The 26267-nt window shown below is 32.6% G+C and overlaps 1 protein-coding gene across 3 annotated transcripts in view; it reads right to left on the bottom strand.

Annotated features, from left to right (window-relative positions):
* Positions 1 to 26267, bottom strand: part of LOC129918052 (uncharacterized) — a 196267-nt gene that overhangs the window by 71614 nt on the left and 98386 nt on the right. For all 3 annotated transcript variants that reach the window (XM_055998379.1, XM_055998381.1, XM_055998380.1), the window contains exon 4: positions 12203 to 12831. In XM_055998379.1, the coding sequence (XP_055854354.1) occupies positions 12203 to 12831 (629 nt within the window). The remainder of the gene's footprint in view (positions 1 to 12202; positions 12832 to 26267) is intronic.

The following is a 26267-nucleotide window of genomic DNA, read 5'->3' as shown; positions in this document are numbered from 1 at the left end:
AGCGCATTTGGTTTCATTTCGGCAGCCGAACCGTGTACACGGTTTCGGTTTCGGTTTCTACGTGTGAAGGCGCCCATAAGATTGTGTATCCTAGCAACCGTGTATCCGGGCCGTTTATCCGGTTCTCGGCGATGTGTGAAATGGGCCTTTAAACAGTTTTCATGGAAAACTCAAATTTCGTGTATGGATATCGGTGTAGGTAGGTACTGTCTGCATTTTATAGCATTTCCTGCATGTTCTATAAATAGTTGGTACTGCACGGCTAAACAGAATTCTCGCTAATTTGGGAATTAACTTTGGGTCACAATTTGATGTTAACATAATCACATCCCAAACGTGTAGGCCTTCAATTTGTAGGTCAGCTTCTGACGCCTCACGCCTGCAGAAATTAAATATTGACGTATTAAAGCTACAGACAGTTATCCAGGAGTTTAAAAAGCAAAAGATAGCTAAGGGATTACGACGATATTTAACATTCAGTTGAGATGTTGAAGGCCAACAATTTCGTCCTCGATCTGGGACGAAATGATATGAAGGAAGTCAAATCGCAACATAAGTGCAATAAAGCTGACAGCCTTTCTGTCGAGCTATCGCTATTATATTATATATAAGTTTCTCTGCTGAGTTATATGAGCGTCTGAACAACTTGATCAGAGGGCAGAATCTTTCAAAAGTTCGTTCAACTATTTTCATACTCCCGGCCGAAGATACAATAAAGAACTGAAGTATAGGTTGGTAAAAGGTTATAGGTGCTGAAATGATGTCAAAATATTTTTGTTGTAAATTGTACTCTTAGAGAGGTATTTGATGAAATGCACATTCATTTTTGAAAAATAATATCTTGGCAACCATTGGTCCTTCAAAGATGATTTTGACGAGTGACGAATCATTTTTGCCAGAAATATGTCCTAAAATTTACAAAGACTGACAAAATTTGGAGATTTTTCGACATTTTTTTTCGTGAGCGAAAACCTAGTTCATTTGGCAATAACTATAAGCAACTGTACAAAAAAATCGGAACTACCAGATTTAAAGCACGGTCTTCCTCTACAAAATAAACACTGAATTCCTGAACATTGAAACTATTATTATCTTCGAAAATATCTGTAACCCAATTATTTCTTATACCCTTGTTAATAATTATGAAACTTGATGTTGAGCAATAAAACCATAAGCAAAAGCACCCTTTAACCTAATCAGAAAATCGAATCAATTTTATATTCCTACCTCGCTTGCTTCATCATGGATATATCCCCAGCTCATTTGAAATATTTTCTAATATCTAAAATCTAATAATATCCTCTTACAACGATACGATAATTTACCAAGTTTGATGTTCCTTCCTCCCCAACTTTCCAAGTAAACAAAAAAAAAAAAAAGCACATCCTCGAGGGAATTATCCATAAAGTTTCAAAGATTTTCCTCTACGGTTACCCATATACAATAGAGACATTTCATGTCAAAGACCAAAAAACTTAAACCCCATGTCTTTTTCTCAAAAACACACACACACACACCACATATCCTTTTGTTTGTTCATGCCAAAAACAGGACAAATAAAAGTATAAGTTTTCATAAAGTGCTTCGCAGCCATATTCGCTGTAATTCTAATGATCGAATGAGTATGTCCTTGAAGTTGTAAGGCACACGGTTTAGAAAAGCTCCAAAACATCTTCTTTCATGGTTTTTCGGTTGATGTCTTTTAGTTTCTAATTTTTTTTTGTTTTTTTATTTTATGTGTGAGAGAAGTTTAATTTCCACTTCTTGTATCCTTTTACGAAGCCCGAAGCTAGGACAAAAGCATGACGCACGATTGCCCAAAAAAGGGTTTTTCAACTCGTAGTAAATTTATTACATTATACTTTTAGTACGTACGAACAATCTGCAAAGTAATATCCTGATGGCATAAATAGTTGGAGTGTTGGTGAATAGCGGCGGCGTCGGTCGTCGTCGTGCGTTGGCCGGCGGCGACAGTGCGGTGGGAGGAGTGATGGAGGAAATTACAAAACATTGTCAACAAGCACTTTTAAATGTGTGTTGTAATGCGCGACTACTCCAACAACAGACACAGGGTGGAGAATGATTTAACTAGCAGTTTATTTCCAGGGACGGATTAGTAGTAGGTACTGAAATACTAAAAGTGAATTTGAACAAAAGGGGCTGATTAATTTTGTAATATATTGAAGTCAAACAATTTTGCTTGAAAGTAAGCGCTTTCGAAAAAAATCAACTTCACAAATTCTTAAGAAAAATTAATACATTTAGAACAAGTCCTAGTGACTATTCTTGTGTGCGTGTAATTAATTCACAAGAATAGAAGGGCCTACAATGTATCGCCGAATCCAAACAGCTAAGCAGAGATGCATCCTTTCAAGAGGCTTTGTCAATTCCACGCAAGGGGCAGTACGCCTAAAATTAATGTTGTTTAGGTGATGGAGGCTGGGATTCGAGCACAGACCGGTAGCAATATAGTCCATGCGACGGGGTAGTAGTGAATTCTTAGTGAGAATAAAATAAGTTGTTTATATAAGATTGTGCTATCAAACGCAATTTGATAGTGTAACAGCTATCAACTAACATTTTTGAGTGACAAAAGTCGTCCAACAATTAAAATATCAATTTTGATATTTTATCATATCATTTTGACATTTTTTAATTTTAGGTGGATAGTGAAAATTTAACTTTGACAATTAAAATATCAATGTTTACTATTATAGGTGATATAGTTGTTTTGTTATTTTCTCCCAAACTATGTGAAGTAAAATCTTATTGCCGATCAAATTTTCTCAGTAAATCATACATTTTACTTCGAAAAACACAAAGCTCCTTTAAATTAGTACACATTAAAATTTTTTATTTAATATTTTCAATAATTTGGAATGAGAAATTGATATGAAAAAATGATAATAAAATATCAAAAAAAATTTCCAAAATGTGACATTTAAATATCCTCCTGATAATAAAAATATTGTTTTAACATTTAAAATATCATTAAAAAAATGTTAATTTGATATTTAAAAAATGTTAAATTGATATTGGTTTTTTTTTCGGTACATCGCACATAGGGGTATTTACCTTCAAAAACCGCTCATGAGAATTTTTTTGCTTAATGAAATTGTACTTGACTAAAACCACTAATTAACAGTAATAGAGCTTTTTTCTAATGAATTTAGGTATAAAAAAAAAATTTGGATACACTGAAAAAAAAAAAAGTGAATTCTGATATTTTTCAATATCAATAAATATTCGATAGTTAAAATGTCACGGTTATATTTGTTTAATTGATAATAAAATATCAATTCGTCAAAAAAATTTTTTTTTTTAAATTAAAACAGTAGTTTTCACAAAACTAGGTTCACATAAAAGGCGATAAAAGCTAGATGGGCAAAAGCAGGCAGACGTTTTTTTTTTTGTTTTTGCTTTTTGACATCTTCCTCTTTAATATGATACCAAAAATGTTACCGAATAACACCGAATGATATAACAAAAGGTCCATTGAAAAAGCAGAAATTAAAAAAATAACTGTCTTTTTACTTACATTTAAAATAAATTAATTTAACAATAAATTAAAGCTTCAAGTACAACAAATATATTTTTTTAAATAAAGTACACACCTGCAACTGAAACTTCCAAAACAAAAATTTTATGTAAAACAATAGAAACAAAAATTTAATTATTGCCGATGTTATTTTTCACACAAAATAACTGAACCACATTAAAGGATTACAATCAATGACTTTCAACTGATGCTGTGGCTAAGTGCATGCATAAAAACAAAAAAAAAATTATGGGACATTATTCCGTGGGTATTTAAGAATAGCCAAACAAAAAATCACTTCTCAACCCCCCATTTTGCAAAAAAGTTATATGAGCGGGTTTTGGAGTTGAATACCCCTAGGTGCATCGTTAGGAAATCAAGTCTATAAAACAATTCCTTGTCGTGACAATTGAACTAATTTTGTACACCTTCTGCTTTGGATAGTGTTGCAACTATAAAAAACTTAAGCTTATAACATGTATGTATTTTGAAGGTTTCAAGCTGATGACCATTTGCAGTAGCCGTGATCACAATCGACAATTGCTTTAAATGGCGAACTTTAAGTTTTTTGTTCAAAAAGAACTAACGCCCTTGAGAGAGGAAGCCAAGTCGTATAATCAAAAATGGATACAACATACATTTTTAGTAATTGTCTTTTTTTATAAACACAATTTGTTTGATTAAATTTTTTCAAATACGACTCCAATAACACAAAACTATACATTTTTGTTTCACTTTTTTGGTGGTTTCTCATAAGTCGTCGTGAAAATTTCTGTAGGAGACAAATTCAGATTTTTGTTCCGTACTCAAAAAAAAAATACACAATAAAAGCGTTAAAACCAGAACGTTTTACTTTTACATGAGCCAGAATACACGTATTTTTCGCCTTTCCGTAATTTAAAAAATGTAATTGCCTTGAAAGAATCGTTTATTTTACATCGATTTCTTATGAACGATAAATACACAATGATACATTCTTGGTATAATTTAACCGAATTTTATAGTAAAGATATTTTATGCAATTCAAAGGGTGTTTCGGTACTAGCTCCGAATATTACTATATTCTGCATCTGTATATATCAAAAACTTAAACCCAACAGCTACAAAAGCCACGCTCAAAAATTATGAAACAAGAAAATATTTTCATCTAAAATTGTTGTGTTAAAATTTTGAAACAATTGCGAGTTTTGCTTAGGTTTTGTTGGCTATTTCGACTAAACTTATTTGGCGCCTGAAGCAATGTGTTTTTTCTTCTTATGTGTTAATCCGCTCCTTGTTGCCTATATGGAGTGAGTCCTTTATGAGATGTACCTAATGTTTGATGTCGTCGTCGTCGTGTCGTTTTCGTCCTGTTCGTTGGCCCATTTACAAATGTTACGTGAGGCAATTAATGAAATCATCCTTCAGCATTAGCATATGGCTGTGGGGTGAGCTTTATGTGAAGGTGATTAGATGTTGGTTGAGTGGATTAATTGAGATTTTGACAGTTCCACTCAAGGGATCATATTTATTTCAATAATTTGATGTTTGTAGGTACTTATCTTGGATTAGATGAAATTATTTGGGGTTGAGACTTGTTGTATTTATGTGTTGGGGACATACATATCAAGAGGGAGCATCAAGAAAGGGTTGTTTGACAATTTTCTTACCTTGAGTAAATAATGAAAAATGAAGGTAAGTAAAATGATATACCTAATGCAAAATATATCATATACATAGACGAATTCAGTATTTTATTTCAAAATTCATAGTTGGTTCGTGACAATCTTTTAAATATTATTAGTAAATCAAAACGCTCAAGACTCTCATGAAAATCGTTTTTTTTTTTCAACTTTTAAAAGCTTTTGTTTCTGGCAACCAACCATTCCTTCCTTTTACACAAATAATAATAATTGTTTAATGAAGTAGCGTCTAGCGTGTGTAAAAAAAGCTCATAAATTATAAAAATTAAATGCCAATTATTTTAACGATCAATAATTATGTTGTTGGTTTAAATAGCCGGCCATAAAGTTTTTAAGCTTATTAAATTATTGATGTGTTCCGGTTGTTTCAGTCTCAAGAAAATAATTAACGTATCTAGCACAGGATTTAAGAATTCGATTAATTAATTTCTGTTTTGCTAATCATTTGATTAAGATCAATGACAGTATTCCAGTATGCATTTTGACATCCTCACTTTGAATATACATATGCATGCAACTTTGACAGAAAACAACTTCAACTATGTCACCATCAAGAAATGCAACAAAATTCTATTGAGACTAACGAGAGTGTCGCTAACGATTTATAACCTACTTTCAATAACTGGGTGAGTCGCGCTACATGATTAAAGACTGGCATCCGGTTGACCAACAGAATTAATGTCGATTTAAAGTATAATTTTCTTTGACGTTTATACGACCGAAAAACACTTGTAAGTGAATAATGATGGATCAAGTAATATAACGTAGATGGTGATTCCGTTTTGCTATGGAAATCATTTGAGAAGTGAAACAGACACCATCAGCTTATGCTGATGATGATGATGGTTCCTTCTTCCTCGCGCTTCGGTATAATGAAGTGTAAATTGTTTAATGTGAATTGATGATGTTTGCTTAAATGTTTTTTTTTTTCAATTTCGCATAAAACAGATTCTACAGGAAATTTGAATTTGGGAGATTTATGGTCTGTGGATTGAGGAATACAAAATTGGAAGAACAGGAAAAATCAATCTTTTAGTCGGTCTTGATAAAAGAGTTTGTTGATGTTTGAATTTGAACACTTTTATAACTTCGGACGTGACTAATTGATGATGGATTTATTTTTTTTTTTTTTTTCACGGAGAGAATGGAGGGTTTGAAGTAAAATAGCGTGCAAAAAGAGTTAGGCCAGTCATTATGTCGGAAAAAACGGCTTAGAAATGCAAAATGACCGAGAAAGCTAAATTTTGGATATGTTGTAGAGGATGCTTAAAAAAGCTTAACTTGAAGTTTTCGACCAAGATTTCCTATGAGCTTTTTCCGCCATTTTGAAAAAAAGGATAAAATTGGTTTTTTGACAATAACTCGGCTATCTGACGAGATGCGAAAATTTTACAAGAAGCTTTTTTGTAGCTTTTAACGAGTTCTACAATTCATACATACACATTTTTTGTGTATCATGAACCGTTTTCGAGATATTGATTAAAAAAGTCAAAAATTTAGGACATGCCATTTGTTTTTTGACATAATCTATTTTTGGGTGATGAATATCGAAAAAATTATTAAGATATAATTTGTAGACCACGTTCAGACCTACAATGTCGTATTTTTATATTTTTTTTTGGACAAAAATTACGACTACTAGCCGGCCGCAAAGTCGTTTAGTCCGCACCCACCGCCAAGCAAGCCGCCCGTTTGGTTGTAAAAAAAACAATCATTCATGTTTTTTTTAATGTTTATATTATTATATCAGTAACACATACATACAAATGTATGTACTTATTTAATAAATAATAAGAAGAAGATGGTAATGGTTTTTTTGTAACCCCCAATTTTGTAAATACAGTATACCGGCTTTTTGTGTTGATTGGGCATTTTGTAATTTGCTTCAATCTTTATATTATTTAGTTCATCAAAATTGCAATTAGATCAGTGCCAATAATTTTTGAAAATAAAAAAAATTATTAGCAGCATATTGGTGGTTGGAAAATTAAGGATAAATGGTGTATGAAAGCGGAAAAATAAATTGCTTTTCATTGAAAAATTATTGTCACTGATCTAATTGCAATTTTGATGAACTAAATAATATAAAAACGAAGAAAAAAATAACAAAAATAATAAAAAATTATTAAAATTATTTTTATTTTAAGTGGAGTGATTGAATATAATTCAATATAAGTTCAAGTGACCTCAACTCCAAAATAAGGCGTCTTAGTAAGGGTACGACAGATCTAACTGATGAGCCCACTGTCGTACCTGGGCGAAACGCTTTATAAATTTTTGGAGTTGAGGTCACTTGAACTTATATTAAATAATATAATGATTGAAGCAAATTACAAAATGCCCAATCAACACAAAAAGCCGGTATACTGTATTTACAAAATTGGGAGTTACAAAAAAACCATTACCATCTTCTTCTTATTATTTATTAAATAAGTACATACATTTGTATGTATGTGTTACTGATATAATAATATAAACATTAAAAAAAACATGAATGATTGTTTTTTTTTACAACCAAACTGGCGGGCGGCTTGCTTGGCGGTGGGTGCGGACTAAACGACTTTGCGGCCGGCTGGAAGTCGTAATTTTTGTCCAAAAAAAAAATATAAAAATACGACATTGTAGGTCTGAACGTGGTCTACAAATTATATCTTAATAATTTTTTCGATATTCATCACCCAAAAATAGATTATGTCAAAAAACAAATGGCATGTCCTAAATTTTTGACTTTTTTAATCGATATCTCGAAAACGGTTCATGATACACAAAAAATGTGTATGTGTGAATTGTAGAACTCGTTAAAAGCTACAGAAAAGCTTCTTGTAAAATGTTCGCATCTCGTCAGATAGCCGAGTTATTGTCAAAAAACCAATTTTATCCTTTTTTTCAAAATGGCGGAAAAAGCTCATAGGAAATCTTGGTCGAAAACTTCAAGTTAAGCTTTTTTAAGCATCCTCTACAACATATCCAAAATTTAGCTTTCTCGGTCATTTTGCATTTCCAAATGTATATAATGACTGGCCTAAGTAATAAAATATAAAAACGCTTATTATTAGAACAATTCTGCTTTTTGAATCGCTGTTTTGGTTTCCAAACTATTAAACCCTCATTATTTGGTTAAACAAAAAAAAGCTGAAAAGCTTACCAGTTAATAGGATGCCATTGTTAAAATTCAAAAACTGAAAGGGGTTTTAACGGAATCTTCGAACAGAAAAGAGAACTCTTCACTTCCGCACCTTGACCCTAAAATCAATCTTGACCGGGAAAAGCAGGAAAACTTGGAACTCAAATTGTACATGTTGTGCAGAGTCCTTTGTTTTACTGGGGACAACTCGGGAAACGACATCAGGGGCAGCAGAAATAAAAAAAGACAACTTTGTCTAATAAAAAAAAATCCAAAAAAAACTCATACAACAAATACCTAAATAGACTTTTGGCGCGAAGAGCTCCATTCAACCATTCCTGTGTCTAGTTTGCAAGAATGAAGCGAACCACACTTTTCTTTCTAATCTGATCTTCTGCAAGACAGTAATAACATGGGAAGTTTATTGAACTTAGTCAGTATCGCTGATTTGATATGAACTAAGAATCTACGTAGTCCATTGCACTAATAATTTTAGCACAGGGGTTTCCAAAGGTCTTGCTTGATCTTAATTCTATCCATGTCTTTTTTTATAAGAAGTGCATGTACGTCTTTTCAAAAATTGGGATGAAAACTTATCTCACTTCGGTATGTTAAAAATAACTGGTCCAAAAGTGAGATTTCGGTCTTATGATAACACATTGTGTAATTTCCTCATTTTTTCACCAAAAAAATACCAAAAATAATTTATGGAATTCCTTAATGCTATACATTAAACGGCCTCGCCTCTAATCTCTTGTTTCACTATCATTTCGACTTCAAATAATTGTAAAATATCTCTTTGATTGCAGCTAGAAGTAATGTAGTCAAATCTCGTAAAGTGATACACTTACTACAACGGTATATCTACTCATATCCGACCTATCAATTAAATTAAAAGCAAAAACAAAAAAAACAGACTTAAAGCCCATTCAATAAAATTTCTCATTGGTATGTGTTTATCTCTCGATCATTTCACATAATCCTTTGCCTTTCTCAAGAGATACCAAACCAAAAAAACACGACCTATAATATCTATAAAAACTCAAAAACAATTTAAAATTACAACCGATCAACACCGTTGAAAACAAGCTTCTCATAAACTCTAATTTGCATAAGTCAACAATCAAAAAGATCGGATTCCATAGGTGTAATCGAAAATGTTGCATGCGCCACTTTGAAGACCTCTATCAATGTATATGTTGTAAGCGAGCCTATAAGCTGTGAGTTCCTCGTAGTGTCGCGGACATAGTATGTCGCCGTGCCGCCACAACTTACTATGTGGTGTAGTATATGCTCGTATACCTGTTAAGTTACTCACTCCACTATTACCTGTGGGGAAAACAAATTTCTACCACATTTGACACTAATTGACAGATTGGCATTCGTTATAGAGGTAGTAGCCGACAGTAGTCGCCGGTCGTCGCGGCCGTCCGACGTTAGCGACGCGGTTTCGACCAAACTACCGCACACTGCCCGCTCAACCGTCGCGTCTGAGCTCGACGTACATGTCTATATTTTCCGCCAGTATGCTGGTCGGAGACAAGCTTGAACACTTAGAGCATTACCATGTAAAGTTCTCGCAGTCGTCGTGGATACAAGATACAATCAAAGTATGCGCGACCTGGTCTGGAATTGGTTTATACGCGGGCAGCTTATGATTCGTTCCAGCTACAGCACCGCGCACTTTCGCTTTTTTTTTTGTTTTTTTTTTTTTTTGACAACTATTCGATGTGCGATTATTAAGCAGATTTGATTTAAGCTCAGTCACGGATCATATAATTGTTTTCATTTGAATTTAATTGGCTAGCAGTGAGGGTGGAGAGTTGGCAGAGAAGCAGCGGGCGAGAAGTAATTGACAAGTGTTTTTGACGTGTGCCCGAAATAACACTTGACTTGGTAGCAAAAACAAAAAAAAATGTTATGGCACTTAGTTGTACGTAGCTGTGTAAGTGGTGATTTACGAATTCGTGCGGCAAAGATACGCAGATAGATGAGATTTGTTTGGCTGTTTGACCTTTTTTTTTTTAAATAATCTAGAAAGCACTGGTTTTTTGTTGGAAAGACATTACTTTACTTGAATGGCTAGAGGCTTGATGTGATCTTGTCTACGTTTTATTTTTTTTTTGTTTTTATTGAGCGTTATCTCTGCAAACAAATTGCTTTTTGAAGGATCATTGCGTAAGCTAGCAAGTGAAAAAAGTTAATTTAACGGTTTCTTAATTTATTTGACACATTTTTTTATGGATTTAAGTTGTAGTTGTGGTGGCATAAGTCACTTTTTTTTTAGACGGGTGTGGTTGGCATTTTAAGCGATAAGGTTGGCAGGTTTTAATTGTTTTGACATTTAAGTGTCAGGAAATGCAATTTTGTTCTTAAATCGAGTTTTGGGAAGGTTTTTAAATAAAGGCTGTAAAAAAAGGGATATTGAATTAACGGAAGTTTTTGGCATTGAAATTAGTTAGATGAACAGAGCAAGGTAGAAACTGAATCGTTGTCAACCTTCCAAAAAAAGCTACATGGAAACGTTTTGGCTATTTCGAAGTCCAATGACCGTTTGATGTCTCTAAAGTTGATGTCTCTAAAGTTATACTATTAAATAATTTAAAATTAATTTGATAATCTGTTCTTAAAACTTAATTTTTTCCTTTTTTTTTTTTGCCAGATGGAAAGTTTTTGAAAGTGATGCAACAAAAACTTAAAATTTATTGATTTTTTGTAAAGTAGTATTATTTTATATTTTAGGCTTAGGCTAAGAAACATAAAGGGCCTTATTCAATTCATAGACACTGTCTAAGCCACTTCTAAGAAAGACTGGAGTTTATCTTATTCAAATAACATTTATCTTAGTCTAAGATAAACTGGGGTCTAAAACTGACTATGAATTTGCCCCCAAAATCTTTCAGCAAAAATACAAAAATTAAACTTAATTGTCGTATAATAAAAAGCCTCATTTTGTATAGTCTTCTTAAGAAGAAAACTGACGAAATGTTGCCATAAAAGTAACATATCTGAAACTTAATGATCACTTTCATTTGTATCGAAATATCTACGGTTTAATTTACCTTTCAGGAGTCTGAAAAAGAAACGACAAAAGTGATTTAAGTAAATTCAATCAGCAAACGTATTGTATTTAGGTGCCTTAAAATTATTTTATATAGAAAATCCCCTTTAAATAAAATATCATCACAAAAAATAAACTGATTTTCTTATTAAATTAAATGGATTTTTTGAAATATTCAAGAAATAACGAATTAAAGAAAATGCAATGACAAGGGTTAGGCTTATACCTCATATTTTCTCAAGTGAATATTTAAGCAGACTTGAACTTCTTCTAAAAAGTCTTTCATACTCTTAATTCAAAAGAATAAATTCAAACAAAAAAATGTATTGTATGTACCTATCCTTCTCGATTTAACATGTTTTTTTTTTCTCGCTGGACCCTATAAGAGCATTTTTATCTACTCAAAAATAAAACAAGGACAAAAACTATCATATGGTCGATTCGCTATCAATAATGCACAAGAATCGAAATTAAAATGTTCATTGTCCAGTCCATGTCCATTTATTCACCTACCCGCCATTACTACATATAAAATGGCACACGCCTCAAACCAATAGAAATACCATAAAAGTTGAAGTTTAAGGATGTTCGTTCAGGTTCATCCTTAGCTCGCTTAAAAGTAATTGCTGACCACAAACATTGCTGGTTGCTCATATAAAAGATTCAAAAGGGGTCGACAGCACAGGTAGCTGTACGATGGTCACGGTCAGAATGTGGGTATAGGTTTTGTGAGAGGAAAAAGAACATACATATATCTGAGACATAAATATTACACAAAGGACACACATAAGACTCACCCCAGTAGTGTTGTCGTCGTTGTCGCTGTTGATGTTGCTCCTGCTGATGTCTGATGTTGGTGGGAGCTGGGACAGCAGCTGCTTGAGCTAGAGCTGGAGCCCGCTGTGGTTGCTGCGGTGGCAATGGTAGTCACTATTGATTGGAATGCTGTTCGGCTAGTGTTTTGGCAGGAGGATGATTGTGCTGCTGTTGCATGTGCATTACCTGACCGCAATCCATTTGAACGATGATGATGGTTTGAGTTCTGGAATCGATGGTAGTAGAAGTCTTGATTGAGACGATGAGACTGCTGCTGCAAATTGTGAGTTGAATATTGCTGCTGCTGCTGGTGCTGATAGTAGTAATGGTGATAGCGGTGTTCTGGCACAGGAGACGCCACTCTTGTTACCACAGTTGTTGTCGTCGACACCGTTTGCGATGGAATTATTTGTACAGACTGATTGCTTCGGAGGTATGCGGAACTGGCAGTGCTATCACTGCCAACACCACCACCACCTCCGCCACCGCCTACTGTGGCTGGCGAAGATGAGTTTGGCGAACGTGATGCTGGTGACAGGAGGCGAGAACTTGGGGATGACCGAAGGTCATTAAGCATTATATCCAAGTCGGTGGCCAGTGAGCTGAGGAGCTGCAAAAAAAAAAGAGAAAACAAAAAATCAGAAAAATGATAAAAATAGTTTAAACAGTTTTGTCTGTCAAAGGATAAGATCAATCTTCAAGCTAAATGTAAAAAATCACCTATCATATTTTATCTGGTAACAATTTTATTATAGGCAGGGGTCCCTGAAAAACTAAAGATTTAAAATTGGATAGAAGAACAAAACTTCATTATTGTCTGTCAACATCAGCAACATGGTGGACATTCAAGCCTTACAAAGGCTCTTTCAATACTTTTTCCTTCTTCAAAGAAAAAAATAAAATAAAATCTTTAAATGACAAACACAAAAGGCAAAGGTGGAAGTGTAATTTCAAATAGTTTCAATAGTCAGAGAGTTACTGTTGCAAATTTACACATTTTTTTAAATTCCGTCTGATAACAGATGAATATGAACCCACTATGCAACAATACTCTTCCAACTATCTCGTTTTATCATGATTCTCAGGATGACTACCGTCAACAATGCCCAGCTAAGCTTTTAGTTTCAGCGATAAAGCCGCATTGGACTATCACATTTGACGTCGATTGTGGCTGCGGCATCGTTCTCTGCAGAGTTCATTGTTAAACAAGTGTTTCTGTCTGTTTGCAGTTCCGCAGAACTCTTCCACCCAATACACTTTTTCCATAAAAAAGTATTCCGTCGCACTAAAACTGATTTCGGAGCGGGAGCATCGGGTGGCGGACAACCAAACGAAACAAATTACATGTTCCACCACGTTTTGCTATTATTATACTACTTGTACAAAAGATTAGCATTAGCATTATCGCACACATTTTGTTGCCGAAGCACTGAATCATGACCAACCACTGGGAGTCAGTCCGTCGCGTCGCGTCGGGGGCCATGAAGTCCCTGTCTATTTGGGTCCAACAATCAGAGTCATACATGCAACTATACAATGAACCTATGTTGACTCCATTGAAAAGAGTACACATACACATAAAGTGCATTGAAACAAGATTCTGTCATCTAATGTCACAGTGACAGAGTCACGATTGCTGATGGGTCTCCAGCTGGGGCGCAGGCACGATTTTCACTCCTCAGTTCGAGATCGAGAGTAATCATAATTTTCCAATGGCGACGCGGTCGGTGTGCGAATCAAGATCAGAGCTTGGCAAAGCAAAAACTAACGACTCAATAAAATTTTACAATTTCCCAGAGTTTAGCAACAAGTTATATGAACGACCGACTCAAATGCTGGTAATTTCGCCATTCCAATCAACATTAGGATTAGCAATAAATAAGTAAAACAGGTGGAAACTTCTAGACCTGAAACGCAGATTATCCGCAGGGCTTGGATTAATTTGTTGATGACTCCAGTTTTATTTTTTAATTTTTCTGTTTTAAGTGTTAATTGCTTTCCAATATTAATTAAGGGAGTTCTCCTCCTTTAACTGACAGCTGCTGAGTTGATGTTTAACTGCAAAGCTTTTTTGTAAGCTAGCAAAAGGTTTGGTAAGTGTTAAAGAGTTGTGAATATGAAGTCAACAGAGGTGTTCAAGATTTTTTTTATCAAATAATGTAATAGTTATTGAATTTATGGCCTTTTTTAAATTTAACCGAAAAATTTCTTGGAGAGCAAACACGAGTTTTACCCGTGAAAAAAAAATGTTCAGCCCATTTTTAAGTTGACTTATTTTTTTGCAATATTATTCAAAAAGAAAAAATGTTACTCATACACCACAGTGAACCTCACGAGTTTTTTTTTAAGTTTTAGCACAAACGATGTAACTCAAACATTTAACTTTAAATGCAATGCTGTAACGATTAAAATATTTAATAGATTGAAGGTCTCTTGGCATTACCCTTTTCACCCTTTTCTAAATGATTTAAATTTTTGTGAGTCGCAGAGTGAGGAATACTTAGCTTAAAATTTTAAACGTTTTAGGCCCGACTTCTTAATTTTACAAACGATAGACCTGTATCTTTTATGGAAGCCTCTTAAGACATAAAATGTTTAAAGCAGTATTATTGTTGCCTACACACCTTTACTCTCCGACCAACCTTATTTTGATCTTTTCAAATCTAGAAAGTCTGGTTAATAACTAGTGTTGTGTACGCCTGAATTTGTACGTTTTTTTTATTTTTTAGAAAATGCTAAAAAATCTCTTGAGTTACAACCCGAATACCTCTAGGGATAAGCTTCAAACTTGGAATTTAAGGATTTTTAATGGCTTCCATAAATGCTTATACCACTGAGTGCAAAAAAAAAACTTCTAAAATTCTACGATAACACTGGTCACCAACAAAATAGAGCTTGCACGAAATCATACTTTTCTGAAGGATTTTTATGTCAAAATTTCACTCAAAGATATTGGAAAAAGAAATTTATGATATCTCAAAATTTAAGTAGTAGGTACCTAATATAAAATAATGAATGGTTTTTTGAGAAAAAATCCAATTTACGACTTCTGAATTAAAAAAAAGCAACACATTACGGAAAAATAGTTTTTGGGAATTTATAGCTAGAAAAATTGGACGTGGTTGAATAAATCTGGTTTGAATGCAGAAAACTTAAGTCAATTATAATCACATAAAAAGTTGTTGCCCCAACTTATTTTTTGTTGTCAACCAGTGTCATCAGAAGTGCTCTACCTGGGATACAATAAAAAAAAAAAACATTAAAATTATCGCCAAAGTTAATAGCGAACTTGGCAATGCATTACTGTTCTCTTTGATATCAGTTTCAATGATGCAATATAGCCAAGGACCAATTTATATAAAATAAATGCCATAAGGGATTTTTATTTATTTTTGTTTTATAAAAATTGAAATTCTAGCCACACTTGGATAAGATTCTCATTAAAAATCCTAAAAACAATTAGAATAATGTCCTTAATCCTAAATTATTTAGTCAGAGTCCTAAGACTATTCCGGAAAAGACGTTCCTAAAAGACGTTTTGGCCGTAGTTTTTTTTTTATTTTCATCTCACGGTGTAAAAGAAAATATGAATTTTTAATTTTATATTGTAGTGGCATCTTTTATATAAAATTTTAATCTTTATTTATTTCGAAACAAACGTTCATGGAATGACGGTTAATTGATGTAGGTACGCTTTTTACAAATGAATTTTCCACCTCCATGATTTTGGCCCATAATAATATCTCGAATTGGATAAGCATTTTTTGCAATTCATTTTGAACTTTGTACATATGAATCCAATTTATTTGTAGCCTTATAAGAGTCTTGTCTAAGTTTGAAAATTTGTTTTGGCTCTTTTGGCTCATCTCTCAATCTCAATCTCATTCTTAAACAAATTTGGTATGAACAATTTTGTTTGCACATCACTGTATTAATTGCTTTAGGATTAAGGAAAGTGGGTGGCACACAGAACCACCTACAAAAGTGTTATTTTTCTTATTTTTTGTTTAGCATGAAGCTGTTAGCATTCCCAGGTGCAGTAGCTTACAACAACTACCTATACCTAAGTCTTCGAACACACAAAACGCGTATTTTGTTTCTTTCAAATTTGTAGCTAAACGAGGTTAAACAACGATGTCTCGAGGAGGTTTATGTCTTGCATCTTACATTTGGGAGGAATAATGGTAATTAGTTTAGACTTAAATTAGGCTAAGGCAACATGTATTTTCTTACCACCGGAAAAGTGTTTTAATGGAGGGTATAGGTGTTCTTTATTCAGTAAAACGGATATGTGGCAATAATTATACATCATGATGTAATGTTGATGCAGTTTGGTTTAAAATGATTTAAAAGCGGTTTTAATATGATAGGGGTAATTAATAATGCTTGGATGGTTCCCGGCAGTGGATAGCAAAGTTATCTAAAGAGTTTACTGCAGAAGAAGACACTGGACCACTTAGACTTAATTTAAGTAAGAAGCAATTCCAAGGGCAGACATTTTTTGATATTATTCAAACATTTCTCAAAAGTACATCGTATTCATTCTGCAGTTAGATTTTGACAATTCTGAAGAACTGTACATTTTGGGGAATCATTGCTTATGCGAAACTAAAGTCTTGAGACTGTCTTCTTTGTACCTTGTTTTCATTTTATTTTGAATGCTATCAAAATTTTAAATTTAATTTAACTTTTCTCATTTGTCAGGTCACTAGCTGCTTTTTTCAGACAAACGTATTCAATTCTAAAAAACGTAAAAAAAAAAGAAACAATCCGAATTCAAATGAAGAAATAAATAACCAAATTGCAAACTTTCTTTCTTTTTCATTTTTCATTTTTTTTTTTTCTTTGGGTTGTTAATAATAATGAAATTGATGTTCAGCTTTGACTGCACTTTAAAGTACCCATCTAAAATGGTTCCAAAGGGACCAGAATATATAAAGAAATGGAATATCCTTATTCCTTACTCCCTGTGGAGAAGGGTTGTATAGTTGCTCCATGCTCCTTATACAACTTGAATCATGTCTCAAGTAATAATATACAAAACAAAAAAATAAAGAAAAGAAGTGAAGAAAAAAAAACTTTGAAGACACAAGGCAAAGAGTGTTAGTTTCTAAGCAACAACGTTTCATCTTGAGGAATGATGTGGCGGCGGCGGTGGTCTAGGATTCCAAAACACTTTTGGGGATTATAGAGACGACTTTTTCCCCTTTTTGCATCCCCCTTTGGTGCTTTTGCAGCAGGACTAAAAGGATACTTGAAATTCCTTTTCCACGGCAACCGAAACCACAATAACATTTATTCAAGATTATTACGTGAGTTATGATCGCGTTTATTGGATGAGATGTTGCTTCGCGTATGCTCTACTGTATGGGGCTATGTACCTAGAGATAGGTAGTTCGCGGTGGCAGATGCTACCCGCTCCACAAAAACACAGTATAAAAGGATAGACCGAAAAAGGATACGGTTATTTATGGTGGGAGAAAAAGCAACGAGACGCATTTGGTTGTCGGGGCAATGTTTGAATTCTAATACTAAATGCAAGCGCAGGCAAGGGCTTGAGTTTATTGAAAGTTTTGTTGTCAACCTTCATCACTGTAGTTGCTAAGTAAAGGAAGAAGAAATTAAATCTAGCCTATTCTTATTAATAAAATATCTTTGTTTGAGGTTTTCTAAGGCTCTTAAATACTTAGAGCGAATGTTTTGAAAACTTTTTTTTAATGCATTTGTTTAAACGTTGAGGTGAAACAATAGAAAAGAAGAAAAGGATAAAGATTTTCACGGATTGTAGAAGTACACGGGAGCACAAAGTGAAGGGATGGATATAAACGGAAATATGAGGTATTACAGAATGAAATTTATATTCAATACCCCGCACCGGTTCCAAACTACATAAAATTCCCGCATTACCTGTGTCTTTTCACTTCAGTTAAATTTATCTGCGTATTGTAAATTGCCAACGAAGTTTTCTGTGACAGCTGATTTGATTGTTTTTCTCAGTTGTTTTTGGGTTTGTATGCTTTGAGTCATTCTGAAGTCCGAGGAAATGTTTGAAGAAGGTTGGTCATCAACTGATGAGCAATTATATGATTGCAAGGACTTATTGATCTTGTTGGAACATCAGAAGTATATGGGATGACCATACCATTTGGAACTTTTCCACATATGTACATTCTATTGAATCAGGAAAGATGTTTATCATAGTTTAACACAATTCGCTGGATTAGTAACCATATTTTAAATAACAGTCTTCTGTTGTAACACTTTAATCATTAATTTTCTGAATTGATATTTTATAGGCTTCTATGTTGCTGCCACAAGTCGAAACATTCAATACAACAACAATACTGCGAACTAATTAACAAAGATTTAATTTACGAAGTTTCAACACAATTATCTTACTCAATTTAGCGCCTCAGGCCCATTATTCTTGAGCAAAAAACCAACAATTTTGTTGATGATTGCTTTTTTTTTTTGTTTTAATATTTTTTGTTTTTGAAATTATTTCACAATTTGTTTTTCGTTTTCTTTTTTTCATTTGAATTTAATTTTTGTTTTGAATTTGACAGAAGTTTCGATGAATATTTTTCTTGATGTTTTCGTGCTACTTTAAATACAGAACAAGTATCAGTTGCTTACTGGTAACATTCGTTAAAACAGCTTAAATCAATGACAGCATATGCCGTAATTTTTGAATTTCAAGCTATTAACTTCTTTCAAGTGGTGAAGTATTTTATTTTGACGGGGCTGCCAAAAACAATGCTCAGATTGGGAAGATTGAATTAAATAATAAGAAAGTTTTCGTGAAAAGAGGAATACGTGGCGAGAGGAATACGTGGCGAGAGGAATACGTGGCGAGAGGAATATAGACGATGCAAAGGAAAATTTAGAAGCGCCAATTTATGTTCAAAAGGACTTGATTTAGTTTCAATATTTATCTAAAAATTGCATTAAATTTTCATACAATATTTACAATACAATATTTGGCTTTGTAAATATGTGAATTCTTTACAAAATGTATATTAGAATGTTCTAATTAAAACCTCATAGCAATTCACAAAGAGATACAAAATTTTCAAAAATACTCATTAAAACAATATTGTGTTCGCACTTGACAGCATGGACAGGGTTAAGTTATTTAACGTGTTGGGAGACGACCCATTTTTTCCTACATATTTTTAGGGTCTTAGAACCTTCATTAAATTGTCGAATGAATGCCTGATTTACAACACCTATTGCGAGACGAGTTTTTTTCTTAGTTATTTAAATTGTAAGCCATTCGGTAATTTTACGATTTGTTTTGGGTAATGGATTACACTGGTCAACAAAATGGTCAACTTTTCAAGAGGTTTTTGATATGCTGAACTAGAATCTGAAGTCAGAAAAATTTGATTGGCCTCCGTTTTTGAAATATTACCGTTATAATATGCTAAAAAAACGTCATTTTCTCTGTTTTCGAGGTTCTATTCTTATGTGGGGTAATTCATTATAAACAAATTTGTAAAGGGTATTATAAGAACAGATATTCTTCTTTAAAAAACTGTTTAAATTTTTCAGACATATTTTTTATTGCTCGAGATGTCTTAAGTTTCAGTTAATAAGCCAAAGGGAAACTAAAATTAATCTAAAGTTTAAGTCACAGAATTTTTGCCACTAGAACTAAAATATAAATTTCTAAAGGTTTTTAGGTTGCTGAACTCGAATCCGCAATCAGAAAAATTCTATTAGCCTTCGTTCTTGAAATATAAGCGTTATAAAATTTATTTTGCTTGCGGATTCGAGTTCAGCAACCCAAAAACCTCTAGAAAGGTACATATATTTTAGTTCTCGTGGCAAAAAAAAGTTTAATTTTGTTGGCCAGTGCTGTTTCTGAGTCAAAGACCGTTACTTAAATTTAAAATATCTCGGGCAGTAAAAGAGATATCGGAAAGATTTAAACATTTTTTAGAAAAATACAACTAGGCCTTAAAGGCACCCACCGTTACAAATTTATTCATAAAGAATTACCCCACATAAAAATATAGCCTTGAAAACAGCCAAAATGACGTTTTTTGCATTTTCTAACGGTAATATTTCAAAAACGGAGGCCAATACAAATTTTCTGACTTCAGATTCGGGTTCAGCACATCAAAAACCTATAGAAAAGTAGGGTAGAATTGCCTATTTTCGACCGTCTCCAGTTTCCGGCCACCTTTGGGAAATTCGTTATAACTAGGGATTTCATAGGGTTTATTCCAAAATTTTGCTCGTATGCTGTTCTAACAAATAAGAGAACAGCATAAGAGCAAAATTTTGGAATAAACCCTATGAAATCCCTAGTTATGACGATTTTCCGAAAGGTGGCCGGAAACTGGAGACGGCCGAAAATAGGCAACTCTACCCTATATTTTTGTTCTTTTGTCAAAAACCTTGTTGAACAGTGTTATTTTTGACAGGATATAGAAGAATGTGTGAAAAGAAAGAAATTATTTGGCCAAACATCGAAAACTGGGTATCAATTTTATCCGCAATATTCTGAATCAGGCAGAACACAGTTTTTGTGTTAAGCACTTTCAAAATTATGAATGAAAAAATTAACTGGTTTTAGCGAAGTTAATAATAACGGACAGGAAGGGAAGATCTAATTGAGGACTGATATTTTAGTGTAAGGGTATGGGTTTTTCCCTTCTCAACGTTGTATACTTTCAACTATGCAAAATGCAAGTTGAATTAAAAAATTCAAGGTCTTACTCGTATATATTTCAATTAATTTATTTAATAGTGTATGTGGGTTATTTTAAATAAGTATCTACCTAATTTATAAAACTGTCCAGTTGAGGAATGTAGCGTATAAGGTATAATAGAAAAAATCTCGAATCCACACCTCAACTCTACCAACTTTACTTAATTGACTTATACTTACGGTGACCATCCGTCCCGGTTTACCCGGGACTGTCCCGTATTTCTACAGCTTGACCCGGGTTTTTATTTAAGAAACCCGGGACGTATAAGTGTCCCGTATTTTGTAAAATGTCCCGTGATTGTCCCGTATTTGAACATTCTCTGATTTTTGTATTCAATATTTTAAATACTTTGTACGGAAAAAAGAAAACAGTGGCTGGAAATTAAAATTAAATACGCTGCTGAAGCAAAACGAAAATTTTTCTAAGTCTCCAAAGTCAAAAAACTTTTGCTGCAAGAAAAATTGCCTGGACAAATAAATGGGAGTGACAAACGATTGAAAAATCTCCATATATTCCAGCACAGATAAGAATTTCGTTACCTAAGCTGCGTATTGTGCAACGAAAAGCAAAATTTTCGTTTGCGATTTCGTTGTGCTGGTTTTGTACGAAAATTTTCGTTTCGCCTCTAGACTAGGTATTAGTTTTTTTTAAGTGTTCGTCAATTATTTAGTTCCAGCGTCTGTTTGTCAGGTTGCTACACCAGGTTAAATGTTTTCGAATAAAGAACAACATATGGAAGAGTAAAGAACCCAGATTAGTTTCAAAACTTTTAAGGAAATGTTAAAAGTTGTGTTAAAAATCATACAATTTCAAAATCATTTAAAATAAAATTAAAATGTTAAAAAAAGCTCTCCCGATTTTGGTTAAAATAATATTTTCTTAGAAGTTATTAACAGACATTATTATAAAACCATTTTTTTATTTCTGATTTCGACTTAAATGATTTCAACAAAAACGCTCCCATAAAATCGTTTAGGAAATCTTGATATCAAAATAATTAAACAATTATGAAAACTCATTTAATAAAAATTAATTTTTTATTGAAAAATCAATATTTTCAAAACGATCCAACGAATTTTTTATCTGTCCCGGGTTTCGCTTCCAGAAATATGGCCACCGTACTTATACTATATGATTAAATTCAAAAAAAAAAAATGCCTTCAGCTATGCTAAACTTAAGTTTAATACACCGCACAGTCAGTCTGTCCCAGTCAAATATTTTTGAAGCACAGCATGAGTAATCTTATGTAATGTCACTTTCATTCCCCGAACTTGAATTTGGCACGACTCAAATCAAAACCATAAAACCTACCCACAAACAAAATGAAATGAAAAAAAAAATAAACAACAAAATCCAATTTGCATCGTTAACCCGCTGATTTTGACATATAAGTTAGGTACTATGCAGAAGTACCTACCCGCATCTGTCAAAACATTTATGTGGTAGAACCTGATTTCCAATCAATCAACATACACAGTGAAATGATTTTATTTTTCTGTGATTTTCTTTTTTTTTTGTTTTGTTTAACTCAAACCAAAGTTAGTGGTTGTGTCGTTTGTGGTCATCAACTTCTATCTACATCATGCAATTCAACTGTGCGCAATTGAAAACCTCATCAAATTGACACGAGACAACACAACACAAAGTTACGCTGCCGTTGGCGGCGCTGCTGCTGCTGCTGCGAGATTTGACGTTGAAGTTCATGTATTTGCCTACCGCTAGGCATAACATAATACCGCAACAATTTTAATGACACACCATAGTCACTAACTCACTATAGTCAATGTAGTCAGTGGCGATAGAACACAAGCATACAGAGGCGCAGAAAGAAATAAAAAACCGTTTTCATTTCATTTTCATCGTCTCATGTTGGTCGCTGTCATAGGCGCTTCTGCTGCAGTCAACTCCCAAGTTATCGAATTTCATGCTTCGGTAGCTTCGTAGAGACCGCTGGCTGGGTTGCACATGCAATTCTTGGGTTAATTAATTTTACCGTCATTTGCATATTTTTTTGAAATCATTTATTTTGTTCTCTCGTTTTTTTTTATTGCTATATAGAGAGTTTTTGCTTTTGTTTGAAATATTTATCGGATTTCATGAAATAGATACGAATATTTGCGAATGTCAACGGAAAATAAGTGTGGTTTTCAAAAATATTTGCTGCATGTATTTTTTGAAGTTTCAAAATATTCCAATGAGAGATGAGGTTTTTTTCTGTCGATTCAAAAATGTATGCAATTGATGGAGTACTAACCTTTACCTATAAAATAGGTAGGTACAATAGTTTAATATCTACACAACAAATCTATCGAGAGAGTTTTAACTTTTATGGGTCAATTTTGTATTCACTAAGAAACAGGTTTTCAGTGAAGAATTTGCTTCTTTTTTGATACCTATCCAAAAATGTATTTAAGTCGAAAGGACACTTACTTGTATATAATCGCAAAATTTTGTATTGCTTGGGAAGCTATAAAATTGCTAAAAACTTTAAATATGCTCTTTAAAATGTTTTTTTTTTGCAAGTTTTAAGGTTCTGCACGTTCAAAACAAGTTTTTTTTTATTTCTCGAAAACGACACTACATTTTTGCATCCAGTTTTCTACTTTTGTTTAAAAACAAATAAGAGCATTGAATTTTAAAAACTAAATTTCCTCTTAGTTGCATAAATAATATTTTGAAAAAAATAGTTGGATTTTTTATTTTGAAAATTAATTCTTCAAAAACTTTTCCATAAATCAGTTTTATTTTAAAATAACATAAAAGACTAGATTGGCCTTTACAAAATAGTATAGCATGTTATTGTAACAGTAACCATTGATTTTAATAACAATACATTTTTTTCAAATCAAGCGAATTTTTTAGAAGATTGGATTTAACCCTTTACCGCACAGTGGCTCATATATGAGCCAAACCATAAAAAACATTAATACTTTAAAGTTTGAAAAAAAAATCTAGTTTTGTTTATACTATTCGAATTAAGTAATATAAGGCCCCTAAATATCATTATAAAACACCATCTATAATGATTTGGGCGAGCATAATTATCCGCTAAAGTGGCCAAACTGGTGATAGGCAGGACGGAGCATATTTGAAAAATTGAAAATTGAATAAAAAATATAAAACAATGAGTAAGAACTTTTAAAAAAATAAGTCAATAAAGGATATAATGTGATTATTATTGCTAATATATTTTTTTTTACATTTATCAAGTTTAAGTCATTTGAAAGTGGCATTAAGTGAATGGATCATAAATGAGCCACCGTGCAGAAATGTTCCTCTCCTGTTGGTCCATATATGAGCCATCATGCAACAAGGGAACAAATTTTCTTTTTTTCTTATTATCTATACCCGTTTTTTTTTTACGTTTACGTGCGGAATGGTATAAATTTAATTTAAAATAGATTAAAAGGCCTTTTAATCTATTTTATTGAGACTCATACAGCTGCAGCGCGTAGTTTTTACGTATAATTAATTTAATTTAAATTTTTTTTTTTTGTTCGTTTTCTGCTCAATGTGCCAAATATGATCCAAACCGGAAAACCCAAAATTTTCCGACTTTTACTCAAAAATTTGAAAATTCCTGAAAAACGTGTCTTTTTATTTAACATTATCTACCATATATATTTTTTTCACGCAAAACAAAAAAATCATGCGGTAAGGGGTTAAAAAAAAAATTGAAAAATCAAATTTTCTAAAACGCGACATTGAATTTTTGTTAAATTCTGGTTTTAGATGTTATGTCGTTTTCGATTGGTTTCACTCAAGAATTGACTCATTCTGAAATCGAATGGAACAGGTCAAATCGCTTCCACTCAATTCTATTTTTTTTATTTGTCTTAAATTTCAATTGTCAAATATTTGCATAATTTTTTTTTCTTGCAAACCAAAGTTATGGTGTTAGATTGGATAATTACGAATTATTATTCGAAGAAAATGGGAATTTATCCATTTATGTATCCATTTTTGATTTGTAATTAATTTAAATTTCAAAAAACAATAAATTGTTGAATGAAAAATAAAAAAACACTGATTGAGTGTTTTTATTTTGACATTTGAGTGAATTCTGATTTGAATTCTGTTTTGAAATCAAGAAGAGAATTTTTATTCTGAGAAGCGTTCTGCCTGTCAAACTCGAGCGAATAAAACACTTTCAGAAGGCTTCTGAATGATTCCAGACGCTTCCAAAGAGCCAATCAAAAATGGCATACCAATTTAATTTTAAACCAAAAAAATATTTATATAAAATTAGTTTTATAAAAAGCCGGCTCTAACGATTTTGAAATTTTTTTTTCTAAAAATACATCTTAATATGTACATAAATATAAAAAAATATAAAAAAAACTGCATACTTGCCTTTCAAAACAAGTATGCAGTTATTTTTTTATAGAAGTACCAAAATATTTGGACTTACGTTGTTATCCACTCCGAAAATATAAATTTCTTAATAATTTTTGGAACAAAAACTATAAAATTGAGTCATTAGTCATTTGCAAGGTAGGTATACAAGCTTCTTAAATTTCAACCTATCATGTACAATCAACCTAATACCAAAAATACATTTATCTATTATGCTTGATTGGAGTTCACGCTTTCAAAAAAGATTTCAAACTTAATAAATTTGTATTTTTCACTCTATACGGCAATGACTGTATGACCTTTATATCAAGATTTCAAACCACGATGCACGATTGCTTTTATTGTATTAGGTAAGTAGATATAGTTATTGGCAAACAACCTTACCGCACTACATCTTGATTAATGATTACGTTGTTATTCTTTTTAACACACTCTACACACCCAATAAAATATTTGTTTGAACACACCACATTCACTTAAAATCAAATTATTCCCATGAATTTACTATAAAATATTTATAGTTCAGTTTTTTTTTATTATTATCATAAAATATTTATTCAGCTCAATTCAGTTAATCCAAGATACAACATCAATTCAATTCAAAAGACTTGTATATACACGTTGTGTAGTTGTCTCATTGTGTTATCGTACTTTATGTAGCCGAATTTTAATTTGATTGCCACTTGAGAAGTTACCTTAATTTTGTTTCTCTAGGCAGAAAAAAAAACTAATTCATGCCCGACAGTCTTGTCTAGGCTTGGATATGGGTTGACGTGATAATTGATAAAATTTATTGGGTGCGTTTACTAGACAATATGTTTAAAGAAGTAAACCTTACAAATTGTTTTGTATTTTTTTTTTTTTCAACATTAAAATTAGATTATGATATTTTGAAATAATTGTTTTTGTGTAAAATTTAAAGAGAACCAATTAAAAACAAAAAATAATCTAAAAGATAGGTACAAATGC

The sequence above is a fragment of the Episyrphus balteatus genome, chromosome 4 (assembly GCF_945859705.1).
Source record: "Episyrphus balteatus chromosome 4, idEpiBalt1.1, whole genome shotgun sequence".
Lineage (NCBI taxonomy): Eukaryota > Metazoa > Arthropoda > Insecta > Diptera > Syrphidae > Episyrphus > Episyrphus balteatus.
This window is presented reverse-complemented; position numbering and strand designations above follow the sequence as displayed.